The 16,414-nt window shown below is 36.7% G+C and overlaps 1 protein-coding gene across 10 annotated transcripts in view; it reads right to left on the minus strand.

Annotated features, from left to right (window-relative positions):
• Nucleotides 1–16,414, minus strand: part of MBIP (MAP3K12 binding inhibitory protein 1) — a 129,708-nt gene that overhangs the window by 12,848 nt on the left and 100,446 nt on the right. For 6 of the 10 annotated variants that reach the window (XM_064658631.1, XM_064658630.1, XM_064658635.1 and 3 more), the window contains exons 2-8: nucleotides 13,813–13,932; nucleotides 11,882–12,103; nucleotides 11,678–11,774; nucleotides 10,192–10,257; nucleotides 8,403–8,555; nucleotides 5,833–5,930; nucleotides 4,547–4,585 (exon numbers count right to left, since the gene is read on the minus strand). In XM_064658631.1, the coding sequence (XP_064514701.1) occupies nucleotides 4,547–4,585; nucleotides 5,833–5,930; nucleotides 8,403–8,555; nucleotides 10,192–10,257; nucleotides 11,678–11,774; nucleotides 11,882–12,103; nucleotides 13,813–13,932 (795 nt within the window). Of the gene's footprint in view, nucleotides 1–2,456; nucleotides 3,404–4,546; nucleotides 4,586–5,832; nucleotides 5,931–8,402; nucleotides 8,556–10,191; nucleotides 10,258–11,677; nucleotides 11,775–11,881; nucleotides 12,104–13,812; nucleotides 13,933–14,219; nucleotides 14,407–14,759; nucleotides 14,877–16,414 lie in introns of those variants that run through there. The other 4 variants (XM_064658638.1, XM_064658637.1, XM_064658633.1 and 1 more) reach the window with 4 other exon arrangements.

Below are 16,414 nucleotides of genomic sequence, written 5' to 3' on the forward strand. Positions count from 1 at the left end.
TCAATGGCCCACTATCAAAAATAGTATAACCAGCAGGACCAGGTGTCCTAGTTAGAACACCTGAGACCAGTTCATCAGTGTGTGGATGTAACCCAAACTGTGTATTCTACACCTTCCATGTCATTTCCCAGGAACTGTTAACAACAGACCATTTGCAGCAGCTGCCCAGAGCACACCTGACCCAGAGTGGACTTCTGGTACCACTCGTGGGATCCAGAGGAGGACCAGAACCTCAACCAGACTGCGACCACCACTCTCAACCAGCCTGAGACCATCACTTGCACCAACAGGTTTTTCCTCTCCTTTTACTTTTGGACTCAGGGGACCATGTGGGGCTCAGCACAGGGGCCAATGAACACCATTCTGTTCATGCCCCAAGGTGCCAGGTTATATATCTGGGGTTTTGTGGGCTAAAACCAATTGTTCGTCTGTATAATTGTATTTATTGTATTATTTTTATTAAATTGTAGCTCTGACTAATAATCTCTTTTGGGTTAATTTCTTCTGCCGGTTTACCTTTAAACCAGCACACCAGGGAAGTGATTGTCCCTCTGTACTCGGCACTGGTGAGGCCATACCTTGAGTACTGTGTTCAGTTCTGGGCCCTTCACTACAAGAAAGACATTGAGGTGTTGGAGTGTCCAGAGAAGGGCAATGGAGCTGGTGAAGGGTCTAAAGAGTAAGTCTAAAGAGCAAGCCTCTTCTCTCAGGCAACTAGCAACACAACAGAGGCAATGGCTTAAGCTGCGCCAGGGGAGGTTCAGGTTGAACATAGAAGAATTTTTTCACTGAAAGGGTGGTTAAGCATTGGAATGGGCTGCCCGGGGAGGTGGTGGAGTCACCATCCCTGGAATTGTTCAAGAAAGAGTTTATTTGGCATGGTGGTGTTTAGTCAAAGGTTGGACTCAATGACCTTGGAAATCTTTTCTGACCTTAATGATTCTAGGCCTTTAACATTACTGGGATTATGTATGCTGGAGGAGGGTGAAATGGACCACATAAGTGATGTACAAAAATGCATCTGTACAGTTTTATCTATGTACATCTAAATCACTTCTTCGTACAGTTCAGATTCAAACCTGGCCTTTTGCCAAGTAAGAGATGTTGCTGTAGCAAGCAGCAGCCACAGCAGTGCTTCTCAGAAGACAGGCCTCTGGATGCCAGGAGCAGCCTGAGAAGAAAACATTATGTAAGGGAAGTTATCCTCTGTTAAATAGCTCTAGATGGAAACAGGGAAGGAAAAGATGATGTGTAACAAAGATATAAAGTTCCCTTCTTAAGAACACTTCCATGGATCCTTTTGAAGGCAAGAGTGTAGATCAGCCCAACTTCAGTAAAAAGGTATTGGTCAAGCTGTTGAGACATGTCAACAAGATAGTAAACACTTCCTCTGCTTTTACTTCATCTGCAGCTACCTTTCAGACTACTTCAGCTACTGCAGCCCCACTTCTCAGCAAGTGCTGTAGTGCTTCAGGTGCAGAGGAAGAAAAGCATAATTGGTAGATCTTAAAAACAGATGGTGTAAGAGGTCTATCCTGCATCCACTTTATTATGAGGCTGTGGTGGATTGGGTATTTCACTTTTTTCTGAAGAAACAGTCCTTACAGTAGAAGTTAACTGTAGGAGGTCAAGTCCAAAGAGACAAAAAGCAAGCAAGGATAAACTAGTAAGACCATTAGTACTGAACACCAGAAGAGTCTTGTTCCCCTGTCCCTTTGTGCATACAGGTCACCTAGCAGAGGAAGGAAAACTTCCAACAGCATAGCAGCCCTCTGAAATACGCAAGTACTTTTAACATTTGGCTCAGAGCAGAAAATATCTTTCCAATGAATTTTTGTAGTACAGGAACATTGGCATTAAGCATTCAAGAAATTGTGAACTTGAAACCAAAGAATGGCAAAGGACTAGTAACAAAGCAAGACGAATACCATGACGTTTTTCAAGCTTATCCATAGCAAGTTATTTGATAAATTATATAGGGTTAATAAATTACAATCCAGAGTACATCCATCATCATCTCCTTAGCTATTGTCATGCTACAATGTATCTTTATTATGCTTTTAACCCTTAACTGCTATGTTGCTGCCATGTCAATAGAAGAGAAGGAGAGTTCCATGGCAAGAGATCTTTCAAGTAGCAGGCAATTCACTACTGAAAAAGCCACTTTGAAACTGCTAATGCAGTCTTTGTAACCAGTCTCTCTTGAGGAAATCACCTTCAGAGAAGCATTAGCTGCAGTTGCTACAACAAATGTTAGTCTAGATAAGAACATGGAGTCACAGAAAACCCCTACTATTCTTCAAGGACTGTGTCCAGTCAGTACTGTTCATAACACCTGTCACAGTGATACAAGGACATCAACGATATGACTGCTGTAAGCAGAGTAGTTAACATAAAACTCCCTTTGCAACAGCTACTTCTCCCCTAAACTGGAATAAAGACAGTAAATAAAGAACTTGTATAAATAAAAAATGGTTTATTAAAACAAACAAACAAAAAAAGTGTCACAACAAAATCACACTGCAGTGCGTGGGCAAAGGTCTGACTTTAAACTACATAGCCAGCATCCATGATTCAAAAGTCATGTAAGCATGAAAATGGAAGGGAAGTTGGTGCCTTGCTGGCATGCTCCTCAAAATCTCCCATCTTTAGAACATATTGAGTTTGTTAGCAGGGTATGAAGTTTGAATTCACACAGAACACTGAGGAAGTGAAGAACACTTGTTTTTATTTACACATATAGGATTTCCATAACCACCTGTCAAACAAATGCAATTTGCTGCATTTCTAACAGCTGTGAAAATGGTGACAAATTCAGGAAAAAAAATGCAGGTAAGCATGCATGCTGCAAGATTTTTTGTAATGTTTTTTCCCCCGAGACAGTTTATTTCTGAGGAAATACTTAATTTTATTTCACAACTCTATGCAAACTACTTAGGTGAAAAGTACTCAAAAGACAGCCCTTTTAAACACTTAGTCATAAAGAATTACACGAGAGATCTAGCTTTTGTATGCAGGTTGAGACTTTCCACACACAAACAATGCTGCAATCCTCCTTTATAACAGAAGGGAATGGATTATTAGAATGATATTCCTGAAACATTCTTCATTTTAAAGTAACTATTTCATTAATAAGAATGCTTTTAAATGAGTTATTATGAAAGCTTTCAAGATCATCCAAATGGAGCTTATATGCATACTTTGTCTTCATTGCTAAAATCATCCCCAAAGCACACTACCCAGGTCTATGGTTTATGTGTAAAGCACGGTGAAGACTCTGAAAAGACTTTTTTTATCGAAGAAGCTGCTCAGCCTCCTTGGACTTGCTTCCTTTTGTTTTCCTCAGTAATGCCTGTTTTATAGCATTAATCTTTTCATCAAGTTCAGCCAATGAATAGTTCTGCTAAAAGAACAAAATAAAAATCACAGTCATTTACATCTTTTACTTGCTAGAGAAGTGGCCTAGCACTTGATACTTGAGGTCACTGCATATTGCATTAAGCGACAGAAATACTTTTGCAGAATTGTCTGAATCTAATCTTTGGCTATTTAAACCTGAAAAAAAAGAATGTAAACTTAGAAGAAACAGATAGTCCTAATCAGAGATTGATTGATATAGCCATGTTATTTCTGTTAGACGTTTGTTTAATCTGCTCATAAAAAAACCAAGAAATCCTTTGATGTTAAAGCACCAGATGAGACTATAGATCTCATGGAACTTGGGTTTTACAGCTGAAGGTTTTTTTTCTATTGTCCAACATCAAGCTCCTCTGCACCCACTTAACCTGACAATCTTTCGATGTCTTCTTACACAAACTGGTCATCATCATTTTTATAAAAATATTTCATCCTATGCAGGATTTTTTCCCTCATATAAACAAGCCTAGTTCCTCAATTCTCAGATGGCCCACATCCCATTCTAAGCATTGTCCCCAGTCTCTCCGCCTCCAAGTGTGATGGCTAATAGCAGACAGCGTTCCAGCCATGGTCCCACTTGCACCAAGGACAACTTCTCTCTTGTGGTCTAAGGTACACAGTTAATGCATTCTCTTATGTGATGGTGGTGTGAAAATGGCAAGTCTTACTGACTTAGGTTAGTATCTGCTACAATGCTGGGTCCTTCTGCAATACTTTTGCTGAGCCAGTCATTTCTACTTTTGTCCCTTCATAAACCAATAAAGCAAATTGAAAAATAATTTTTAAAATCAACATAAACCATTAAGCCACAAAACAAAGCCAGAAGGCATTACTGATCAGAATACAGAAACTGCTTGTTACTCCCAGCTTGATTCACATCATTACAGATTTGTTTTATTCTGTCATCCTTCTAACCGGTGAAAACACCAGCTTACCCTAATACAGACTCTTAGAAGACTCATTTCATTGTAACACCTATTACCTTTCTGATTCTTTCCCTCCTTCTTTGCCAGCAAACTATCCAGTACTGATGCAGCTATTTCTGAGAACTCATATATTTGCTTGGTAGAACTTCTGCTTACTTTTCGCTCCAAACATCTTAAGATAAACAGAAGTTAACGGCACTTACATGGGGAGGTTGAACCTTTCTCCTCTTGCCAGAACAGCTCTGAAGAAAAGACATAATCAAAACATACTTAATGTTGCACTAACAGAGGACCACAAATAATTCTGTAACAACATTGACAAGAGTCTTTAAAGTAAAGAAAAAACACTGACTGCCATTCCATGGATTAAAGAAATCTTTTTTATAATTAAGTACTTTGGATCATGAGAAATACTACTGGAGAAAAGTCAGAACCTGTTCAAGCTTCTCCATGCTTGGCAGACAACAGCTATCAATTTAACTGAAGCTTCCTTCAGACAGAATTGAGCTTTTGAAATATTTATGCAAAACTTTAGATAAAATATACTAATTACTGTGCAACACTACTATTGACACCATCACCAATTTTTCTCCAAACCTCATTCGAGAAAAGACTCAAAGCACTTTCCATAGAAATTTCAGCTTATGAAAGTGTAGGTTTTAACTTATGGTTTTCAACAACTTGAAGGAATAGCCTCACAAATAAAGACCATTATTGACCTCCAATACAGATTAAAAAATGAAACAAATTTATGATATTGCCGCCATTTATTTTTATTGCCAACTCTTCTTTGGCTGGTCTCAAGGGAGAAGATATAAATTAAAATATGATCAACAGTAAGAGAGATATTCCTACTGTTACATGCAGAAAGAATAGCAAGACAACTGACAAGAAATTTCTACAGTCAAGTAGAGCCTAACGTAGTAACGACTAATGTTCTCTTTGTCCTAATATACTTCGGTGAGTGAAGGTTAAGGTGTACTATTCAGAACTCTGCCTGAACACCAGAAACAAAGAAATCTAAGTTATAGAATCGCATGAATCCTTTTGAAAGTTATTCACATAGCTGATTATTAATAATTAGATCACGTACAGAAGCCCAGAAGATTTCAGCTGATTTAAGCCATTAATGATTTGTATCAAAATCAAAACTTCAGTCAATTTTCTTGACATAAGAAACACTTCAGATTTTAGGGCAGAGGGGAGAAATCCAACCTCTGAGATATATTTCCCACAAATTATTTCAGCTTGAGCGGCTGCAATTTTTTCCCCCAACAGATAATATTTTCTTTGGAATGAGAAATTAGGTAGACATAAATATGAACTTGACTAGATGGTCCACATGTAATGTAGCCACTACATCAAGCCAGAGTTGCCTATCAAAAGTGTCTGCCCTCTGACTCCTTAAGTTTTTCTCTGTACATCAAAGATTTAAGCAGAAAAGGCCCAAATGCATTTAGGTATGCCAAAAGGTGAGAGAATTTCTTACTACAGATTGAAAATATTCAGGAGACAGTCCTTCCAGCTCAAGGATTTTATCTTCAAGCTTCTTAATTCTCTGATAAATGTCTCTTGGTACCGGGCCACCTAAATGCATCAGTACAAATGGAAAAAAATCAGGAAAAGCTCTTGAGTAACTTTTTAAACTAAAAATTGCAAATTTGACATGTGAATTCTTCAAGACCAGCTATCAACCAGTAGCTGAAACAAAATACATGGATGGGATAATAAAAAGGAAGGATAATTAGTATAATTCAGGGTAAAACCTAATTGATAAGCCAGTGGCAGCCAGTGAAGACAATAAGGCAACTTCAGCATTTGGCTGAAGTATGTCTGAAAAGATCCCTTGAACAACTAATAATCAGTCTTACAATGCATTGGTCATACATGAAATGTTACCACTTCAAAACTGACAGCAGCATTAGAGAGGGCAGATGGGATGGCAGAGCACACATGAATTCAGCGCTGATATCTAAGATTGTTCTGAAAGAAACCTATCTCCACTGGACATCAGAGGTTTGAGGACAGGTTGTGCTTGACAAAAAACAGCATTTGCCTGGCTATAGGTGGGAGAACAGGGGTGGGGAACGTGTGTGTCAACTGGAATAAAAGAGCGTTGGGGGACCAAAAAAAAAAAAAAACCACAACACCCCCCCCCCCCCCCCAAAACCCAACCAAACAAAAAAACCCCAACCCACAACAAAACCCACAACACCACAAAGACAACAGCAACAAAAAACCCACCTCAACCCATTTGCTGTTTTCATCTATATTACAGCAGCTTGGGCTTATCAAAAAGATCAGTCTTTGCAAGCATCTTACTTACACTACACAGTATTTTATAAACTGAAATAACTGTTTATTACAAGTGCTGGCTATTCCAATTAAAATGACAGTCTGGTTCTGAACACTGACAAACAAAGCCATAGCAAACTTTTACTTCTTGTCACCCATTTTCCCCTCTTTCTGGGTCTTTTAGACAAGACAATTCTATTCCACAAACTACTGAAATAAGCACTAATGTTTGTGGGGTTTTAGTCATTCACTTATTTTGGCCCTTCAGAGAAACAATTTTTCAGGTAGCTTCCCTCCTTCAGTTCTGCTCTCTACTCAACACTCAGTAGCTACTAATTAAATTGGCTAACCTCTCACTCTTAATATTGCTTTCTCTTAGTGTAAAGGGAAAAGAGCACTGCTAGCACTAGAAGAAGCTGTTCTGAAAAACAGCAGGTGAGTCAAGATTAACTCTTCTGTCGCCAGAAACAAAAATTGGTGAGCAGGTAGGTGAGGCATGTTACCTGCTCAGATTAATACTTTTCCCACAGCTGCTGGGATAAGCATCAAATAATCTTGAGACCTTCCCCATGAATGCTGATTTGGACAGGAGTTGAGTTGGTATTGCACGCTTTCACTGTCTTATCCCATACTGTAGTTAAGCTGACCTCTTCCTTCAAACAAAATTATCTATCATCTTTTATAGGCACAATGTGGAAGCAATGACCCCTCCTTAACTACCTCCAGTCATTATCCCCAATGCACATGAACTGCAAAGCTACCACACATTGCCACCCTAATACTGGTTAGCCACTTTCAAATTCTATTTCCTTTCACAAAAGCCAGCTTATTTTTCACACAGCTATACAGCTAAGCATGAAGCTCTCACTGCTGCCTCAACTGTATCTAGGCATATCCTACTCTCCTTGCTGCCAGAGGACTTTTAATACAGTACATATTCAGAGGAATCCAGTAATCTAGTGAATGTTCACCATATTCCTAGAGAATGGATTGGCATCTATTCAGTATTCAAAAGACAAAAAAAGTCAAGTGTGCCTGCAGTGTGATGTGTAGAAATTTCACTTTACCAGATGAAGATCTGGGCTTTTGTCCTGTTTTGTAAACAATTTTCAAGAAAAATACAAATTCCTTCTTGATAAGTGCCTCATTGATTTATAATATAAAAAACTGGGGCTGTGGTCAGGAAAGCAACTACCTAAAACATGGTGGCTATGGCATTTATTTTAGTGAAAGGTGTGGACTCACGTTTGCATGGCTAAAGGGAAGTACTGACAACAAGCTTCCCAGATTCTGGGAAATAAGCTTTACACTTAATTATTTTAAGAATCATCCACTGTTAGGAAAGGTTTTCAGTTGTCCTCTGGGTTGATTCTGTCCCCAGGACATGTTGTCCATGAAGCAGCACTGAGACCTAACCTCAGCTTTTCCTGTTCAGTGGGTCCAGTCAGGACAACTCTAGTGGCTGACAACTCTAGAACCCCTACCACCAAATATTCCACGTTGTTTTAAATCCTGTTCTGAAGTGCCTCTCTCATTTGCCACCACATAAAGTGTACATTCACTGACTCAGCATCCCAATTTGGGCTTAAACCTGGGTTCCATTTTGGGCATAGGATTGTTACACTTGGGGTGACTAAACCCTTCAGTGGATCTACCCACTGTTTTACAGTAACAATTTTTATAGACATGCCCAGTTTTACCATAGTAATGATAACTGTAGTATAAACTGGCATACCAATGTCAAAATTAAAACACGATACAAACCTGTTTGTAACCGTAAGTGTGCTTCAATGTTTTGCAATCTCTCCTCAACAGCTTGGTTTCCACAATCATGCACAGGTAGGCTGGCTTTGTGACTAGACCTAAGCGCTCCTTCAGACCTAGTCTGAGGTCCATATGTATTTACTACCCTAGAAACTAGGTCAAGAGAACACAAATTTCACATATGAAACATATATATCACTAAAAGAATCAAAATATTCAAACATAAAAACCTGTGTTAAAACAATTTCACACAAATCTCTCATACGAAAGGTCCCACATGCATTAAGATCAAAAGTTGAAGTAAAAGTATTTTCCTATTTTTTGCATGAGCAACTAAAGAAGACAAAAATCTAGGACTTCACATATGCAAACTAAAAGATTTACTCATACATTCATGTAGAATAGCAGTACCAAGAATTTGTCATCAGCTGCTGATAAATAGCAGAAACCTTGATATATGTCAGCAGTTGTACATGTGAGCTGTTATGAGTGCAAAGAAGAGGCCAGACCAAATATTACAGGAAGCATCATAAATACATGAAGACATGGAGAGATAAACAACCAGAAGAACCAGTATGAACCTCAACAAGGAAGTTCACTTCTAATCTTTGTTATTTGAGTAAAAGCTTCAGTGACTCTACAGCTGATTCTTTTACCCATGCTGAGCCATGTCTTCATCTGATGATTTTGATCACTTCTCTTTAAGTTGCAGTCTTTTCTTAAGTCCTTCCTGATACAACTACTGCAGTGTACTGTAGACTTAAAGACTTTGTTGGCAGTTCCAGACACTGAAGCACGCACACGCACACACACACACCCCCACACACCTTCTTACTCAGTATTTCATGAAGGCCACATGCTACATTCTTGCTTTAGTTTATGCTGGTTTTACTTCCAATTCCTTTCTATTCTATGTCTATTCATGTTTCAGTTATGAACTGTTCCTTGAAGCGCAAACTAGCACTCAGTTTAAAAAACTGACTAGTGAGAGAGCTTCTTAGTGAAAGATTCTAAAATCAAACTCACTTTCCCATCTCCCTCTTAACTCACCAGACCTTTCAATACCTATCACTGTGCTTCACAGTATTATTCTGAATTATATAATTCAAAATAATTAACTGGTTTTTAGAACCAATATCAAGTGGATAACTGAATACTACCTCTCTCAAAAGAGAGACAAGAGTTACTTTCATTCTCATTTTGGGTATTTTTGTTTTTAGACAGGGTAACTTGTGTACACCTAGAGAGCAGCAGATGGACAAGCAATATTTTATACATAACTTCTGTTGGACAACCATTTCTATACTATCTACTCCTTTCAAAAAGTTAGTGCAGTGGTAAACTTGTTCCCCAGTCTGTCACTTCCCATAAACCTATGTCTTGGAACTTTCACTGTGTCCCAAAACTATTTTCTATTTCAATACATTATACCAACTAATGAAGAATAGAAGATAATCTATTTAATTTCCACTCCTTAATTGAACTGCTGGCTTCATCTTTGAAGAAAAGCTAAGAATTGTTCAGCTTCTCTGTCCTGCTCTATCTTTTGCACATTTCCTTTCAGACAACGAAAATAGGCTATTTTGTTTTGGTCTTTAGCGCCTAAGCACTAGTTTAGTGAAGCAGATATGGGATTGAAAACCTTGGAGGCATAACTGAAGATGTAAAATTATTCACTAGAGTCAAAAATCAATATGTTTGCATTATACAAAAAGTTCTGAAGTCAAAAATTCATCAATGCTATTATATCTGGACAATTAATAAAATGGGTATTAGAAGAGTTGCTTACCCTTTATATGGCTTTTAAATCCAGGGTAGGGTGTGAAAATTGCATCTGTTCTGGCACAGCTATTTTCTAAATAAATAATAATATAGAAAATGAGGTCTTAATTATGTATTAATTTTGTATTTTACAAATCTAATTAAAATGTTTCAGACAATAAAAACATTAGAAATACTTCATTCATTCTATAAACACTTGCCCATTAATAGTTTCATACACTTGCATGTACCTACTGGTTTTAATTGGATAAGTCTCTCATATAAATGTATGCACACATGTACATAGTAGTTTATTGGATCAGGACTAAATTTACTTGGTTCTTACTTCTCACTGTGTTTCTCTGTAACTTAATTCTTTCTTCCTGTAGAAGCCTTTTTCCTGCTTACCAGTGTTATTTTGGTTTTATGCCCTTTTCTGAAACTGTTCTCGTATTTTTAGACTGATATAGTGTACTCATCAGCATTCTTTTTTAAGTCTTCCTGCATTTATTCTGATGCCTGTGATTTATTGCATTTGTTTAGCCATAAAAACCTACAGTAGAGACCATCTCAGTTTATTCTAGTGTTTACATTTTAAACTCTGTTCATATACACTAAAGCTTTACATGTATTTTATTTATTATGTCTGAACATACCAAGAAAGATCTTACAATTTCTTCTGTACGTAATTAACAATTTTAAGAATCAGTATTTTACTATCTAGCATATTCTACTAGACTTCAGATGTCATTTGAATTCCAACTAACATTCAAGGAATTACTCTCCTAGAAGCTTATGGAACAATACACATTGATCTCCAAGAGCATAAGTACATTACAGAGACAATGCACATCTGGGTTCACAGATACTTAGAAAATGTCTCCATACCACTTACGTATCTAAAAGTGTCTTCACTTTTAAGATGCATTTGCCTACAGGGTTACTGATTGTGTAAATGGAATCCAGCCTACTAGATGGATTTAAGATTGTTTGGTTACAAATACAGCCAATTGTACCAGTTGGTGTATGTAAAACAACAACAGCATGAGCAATGTTAAAAGAAAAAAGTTTTTTTAAGTGGCTAGTAACTCAGATTGATTGTAAAAATAGTTCTTTGTAATTTAACTAGCATTAAATTAACTTCAGTTGGAATATGCAATTCACAAGACACTTCTGAATTGCAATTCCATTTACTTTGGAGGAAAACCTAGTTAAGCACTGGGAACAATTGCTACAAAATCATCTGATCTAAGATAATTATTAAAATGAACACAATAATAGCTATAATCTTTCTGTATGAGATGCATTAAATATTGTCATCCAGTGACTACTTTCTTTGTTTTTCTGACAACTGCAGTGCACATGCAAGTTCCTAATTTTAAAACAAAGTTACTCATAAAAGAAAGTTCAGTTTTAAATATAGATCGGTGCTTTTGAAAATAAAAAAATTATTAAAGAAAAAAACCCACACAACTTAAATTGCTATGAAGATTAAAGTCTGGCTAGCCAGTTACCTTGATTACAATCAATAACATTGCAAAATTCCCTGACATTATTTTCATTGATCTCAGCTTGTTTCCTCTCGATGAAGGCTGATATCCGCCTGTCAATCTGCAGGTAATAAACATGATGGCATATATCTACTTCATTCTTTAAATTTAAAATTTAGAAAGATTTTTTTTTGCTTGTTTGTTTTTAAATTTAGGTAAATCACTTACTTCTGCTTTTCCAGCTTTTATTTGGACCACCTCTGGATCAAAATGAATACGAGTATCCTTCAGATCTCCCAAGTCATAACTTGGATACTTTTCTTCAGTCTGACAGTTACCATCATAAATATCTGAACTTGTTTCACAGGTTTGGCTTTCTGGTTTACCTGAGGGTTCAACATGGCCTGTATTTTCCTCTTTAATCAAAGCCTGGAGTTTTTCTAAAAGAGGCTGAACAAAGAAAACTGTATGTTAGGGTTAAAAAAAAAAAAAAGCCAAAAAATCCTATAAAAACAAAAAGCTGAGTACTACCACAATTTCCAAACCAAACCAACAGAAATAATTTTTGGGAATTACAACATCTTCCTCTAATGGAGTACAGTAATAAGATTAGAAAAAAAGCCTTCCAAATACTGTGCACACCATGATTCTGACCTTTTTGACCTGTGTCTTTTAGAGATTTGTAGAGGAAAACTCCCAAATTTCTGTGACAATCAGTCTGTACTCCCCTGTTACTAGCTGAATCGAAGCTTCAATCGCTGGCATCATTGCCACTTAATTAACATGTCATTCAAATGCTTACTCAGAACAGTAAGGCTTAGTATTTTTTCCTCCTTAACATGAAAGCCAGTGCTTTTACACTGTAAAGCCTTTACTTTATCACCACAGCACTAGGTTCTCCACTTGAAACCACAGTTGCCCAACTGAATGAGAGAACACAGACATGAAATATGTAGGCATTATCCCGAACACATGCTTTGCTTGACACGGTTGATTATCTACTTAGGTCATGAAATTAAATGAGAGAATGCACTGACATTTGTAGTGGCAAAAATGCTTATTCTACTGCACTAACTCTTACACGTGATGTAATAACAAAACCTCAGTACATATATATGCCACTGCCTCTTTTTTAATTTTTATCAGTTCCACCTAATCTGAATACCATAGCTTTATTTTCTCTCTAGTAATTATTTTACTTTTAAAGACAACATGATTTTTACCAGTCATGTTTTCTTACATGGAATCAAATTCCTACTTGCAGTGTTTTGACAGCTGGATGTAAATTTTACTTGCTTTTATCTTGCATATTTTCTCTTTCTGTTCATCACACCAAAGATTTGGTGGATGTCTGGAAAACAAAGGGCCTTTCTTTTACCTACAGACAAGCAAATACAGAAACTTCCTTTCTCATCCTCTCAGTACTACTCACCTGAAATAATTCATTGACTAGCTGAAGCAAAATACTGGTATTCAAATCCCCATCTTTTACATATGAACTATCAAAGTCAAATACTGTTCAGTTACTGGCTGACAAACTGCTAACCCTCCCTGCCATGTAACTAAATTACATGTACTTTTAGCAGGGTAGGAAAGTTTCAAATAGTTAAAAAAAATGACAGTAATGGTGACTGGCTACTTGGCAAGATGAGACATTAATGTCAAAGAAATTACTCTTTAAAAAAAAAAAACTACACTGAAAATATATTTAATTGCAGCAAGACACTCCAGGATGTGTCATGCTGGGATAATGCCACTTCTTGAACCACTGAAAGCACTCTATGAGCCTCAAAACTCACCCAACGCATGGAATCATTATCATAGCATGACACACACCTGCCGTGTCTTATTGCTTAATTATAACCCACCATAGATGGAAATGTATCACATTTACAATGCAAGTCTAGAAATCAATGAGGCTGCATTTATTCAGCCTGCTCACCTACAGTGGCTATTCTCAACACTAATCTGAAAAATCCATAAGCGCGAGTACCTATGGAGTATAGTGGAATCCCAAGCATGTAATACTTTTGCATTCCTTTTTTGTTGAACAGAGCAATGTAAGATCAAAATTACTAAAATTTTATAGTTTAGATATATAACTACTTTCAGTTGTTGATCACTTTTGTCAAGTCAAATGCGCCCCATGAAATATTTACCTGTAAACATAAAATATGCTGCTGAAGTGCACTAAAGAGCAATGCTGGCTGAAGTGCTGATGTGCTCTGAAGCTTGCTCCAATCGATTACAACTTTCACAATATCGTCTCCGAGGTTAAACTTCAACAGGGCAAAACAAACACAATAAAAAATTATGTTATCTGTATCAACATCACAGAACTATACAAGACTACTACAAGACAACAATTATGCTCAGTCTCATACAGACCCACACCCTTTTTATATGAGGACATTGGAAAGGTTTGATATTAATTATAGTCCAAGCAGTTGTCATGGTATTTGCAGAGTATATTCAAAAATTAAAAATTCCTTACTAACTCATCATATAGTCATTGTATTAATCTGGTCCTTAGCTTTATTCAATTAATTATTGAACAAAAACATACCATTTATGTTGATCACTTGCACCTACTTCTAACAGACGCTAGCACCACCAGTAGGAAGAAACATGTATCCAGGATGGCAATCTCCTGTATGTTCATGTATTTTCTTCAGAGATTTGTAAGACTATCTATGCCTGCATGACCAATGTCTTGATGTGGCACTATGCCACATTCTTGAATTTTTTACTTGCTGCAAATCCAAAGGAAGCTTTGCATTAAAAATACATGTATAAAAATAAATATTTAAAAAATCTCAAGGTTAAACAAACTCTAGACTACACAGCACCACTACCAAATCCATTTCCAAACCACACTATTTTCCTGTATATGCATTTGGATCAAAATAACAATTGCCACAGTCTATTCTCTTTACCAAGGAATTGCAATGTTTAATTCCCAAAGCAATAAACACATATAGTGAATCTGAAGTTTTATTTAAAAGAACTTTATCTCTTCTATAAGCTAAAAATAAACTTTTGCTTTCTAATACAAAGCCAATTGTCAGTGATCACTAATTAACTACACACATTCATTCACACCCACCTTCACCATTTTTGTTATACTAAAACTCTTCAAGATCTTGAAGTAATGAGCACTTTCATTTCTTAAAGCCAAGTAGGTTTTTCTTCAAACAAACATTCTGCAAGTGATCCCCAAATTCTAAATACAGATAAAATTCTTGTTTAAAATCAAGAGGGCGTACAGGTACTCTGCTTGCCACACTGAATTCCCAATTTATATGCATATTTGTATGTCTATCCCTCACTCCTCCTTCCATTAAAAACGGGGTTGTGGGTGAAATAGAAAAAGGTACCTCAGGAAGATGACAAAAGTGACCTTGAACTTATAGTCTAAAGACATCTACCTTCTAACAGCATCAAATATTACGGATGAGAACATAGAATGCATATGCATTTGTTTCCTGAATCCACTGCACAGAGTACAAGGAAACAATGGGAAATGAATACAAGACTGCCTTCATCATTCTGAAGGAAAAGCTGTGGATGATAAGTTGTTCCACATGAGTTATCACAATTTTGTTCGTAAAGAACTATAAGCCTGAGCCTTCCTTCTTTAGTCAAAGATCAGCCTTTTTAAATCCAGCAGTAGTTCCCAAATTACATAGCAAACAAGACAGTCTGACTAGATATATAATGTATTTTAGACAATTTTCACACAAATTATTATTCCTGTTTAGTACTTAAGCTACATAGGATGTAAAAAAAGTAATGTTTTAGGAAATAATAGTTTTGAATACCTTTCAAAATCAAGAATGTATTTAGAATTTAAGAGAAACAAAATTTACTTTAAGAATTAAGCCATTGTGTGTATGTCATCATCTGAAACACGTATTTCTCCATAGAGTTTCTACAGTAACATCTCCTATATGCTCTATTACAGACCACTGTCAGGGTAAAAAAGGTGCAGCTGTAAGTTGTCATAATGAAACAAAACAATTTCCTAATAGGCCCCCTTTTTCGAAAAGAATCAGCTGATGTGTGCCTTCATATCATAGTGTGCCACTACTGTCCAGGTGGTTCAATGTACAATACCTTCAGAACTTCTGACTTCAATTAATTTATAGAGACCAGTAACATTTTCAACTCACAGACACTGTTTTTAAATACAACTAAAGAATAAACCCCTCCTCCATACAAACAAGTTTCCAGTACAACAGAGTAAGATCTCGGTGTTTCATGTCCTTATACCTATTAGAACTGTGACAAACGGGTTTATAAATTCAGTGTTTTGATAACTTTAAGGCCTTTGTCTGTTTATAACTCCACAGCCTATTCTGCAGCCATTTACAGGACTGTAAATCATTCCAGCTCTTTGAAATCTGTTTTATGAAAAACACTGTCACTAGAGTTTTAAAGAACTTTTCAGGATCAGCCATATTGGTTTTATGAGTTGTTATTCTCAGAAGTCCTCCCAGTCACTGTGCTGCAATTGACTGCCCCAGTAAAAAAATTACTGCACCAGAAATATTCCTGTTTACAATCCAACCTGCTAGCATAAATCCAACCTTAACTACTACGACAGACCACAAACTGTGACTGCTAAGAATCTGGCACATGCTCACTCATCTCTATAAAAGAAAAATGGGGAATCCGTACTTTCAGTTAAAAATGCAAGACAGATTGCTAGAGTCAGTAAGTGGGTAAAAGACCACAGTTAAATCTAACTCAGGTGCTGGC

Source organism: Pseudopipra pipra, chromosome 6 (assembly GCF_036250125.1).
Source record: "Pseudopipra pipra isolate bDixPip1 chromosome 6, bDixPip1.hap1, whole genome shotgun sequence".
Classification (NCBI taxonomy): domain Eukaryota; kingdom Metazoa; phylum Chordata; class Aves; order Passeriformes; family Pipridae; genus Pseudopipra; species Pseudopipra pipra.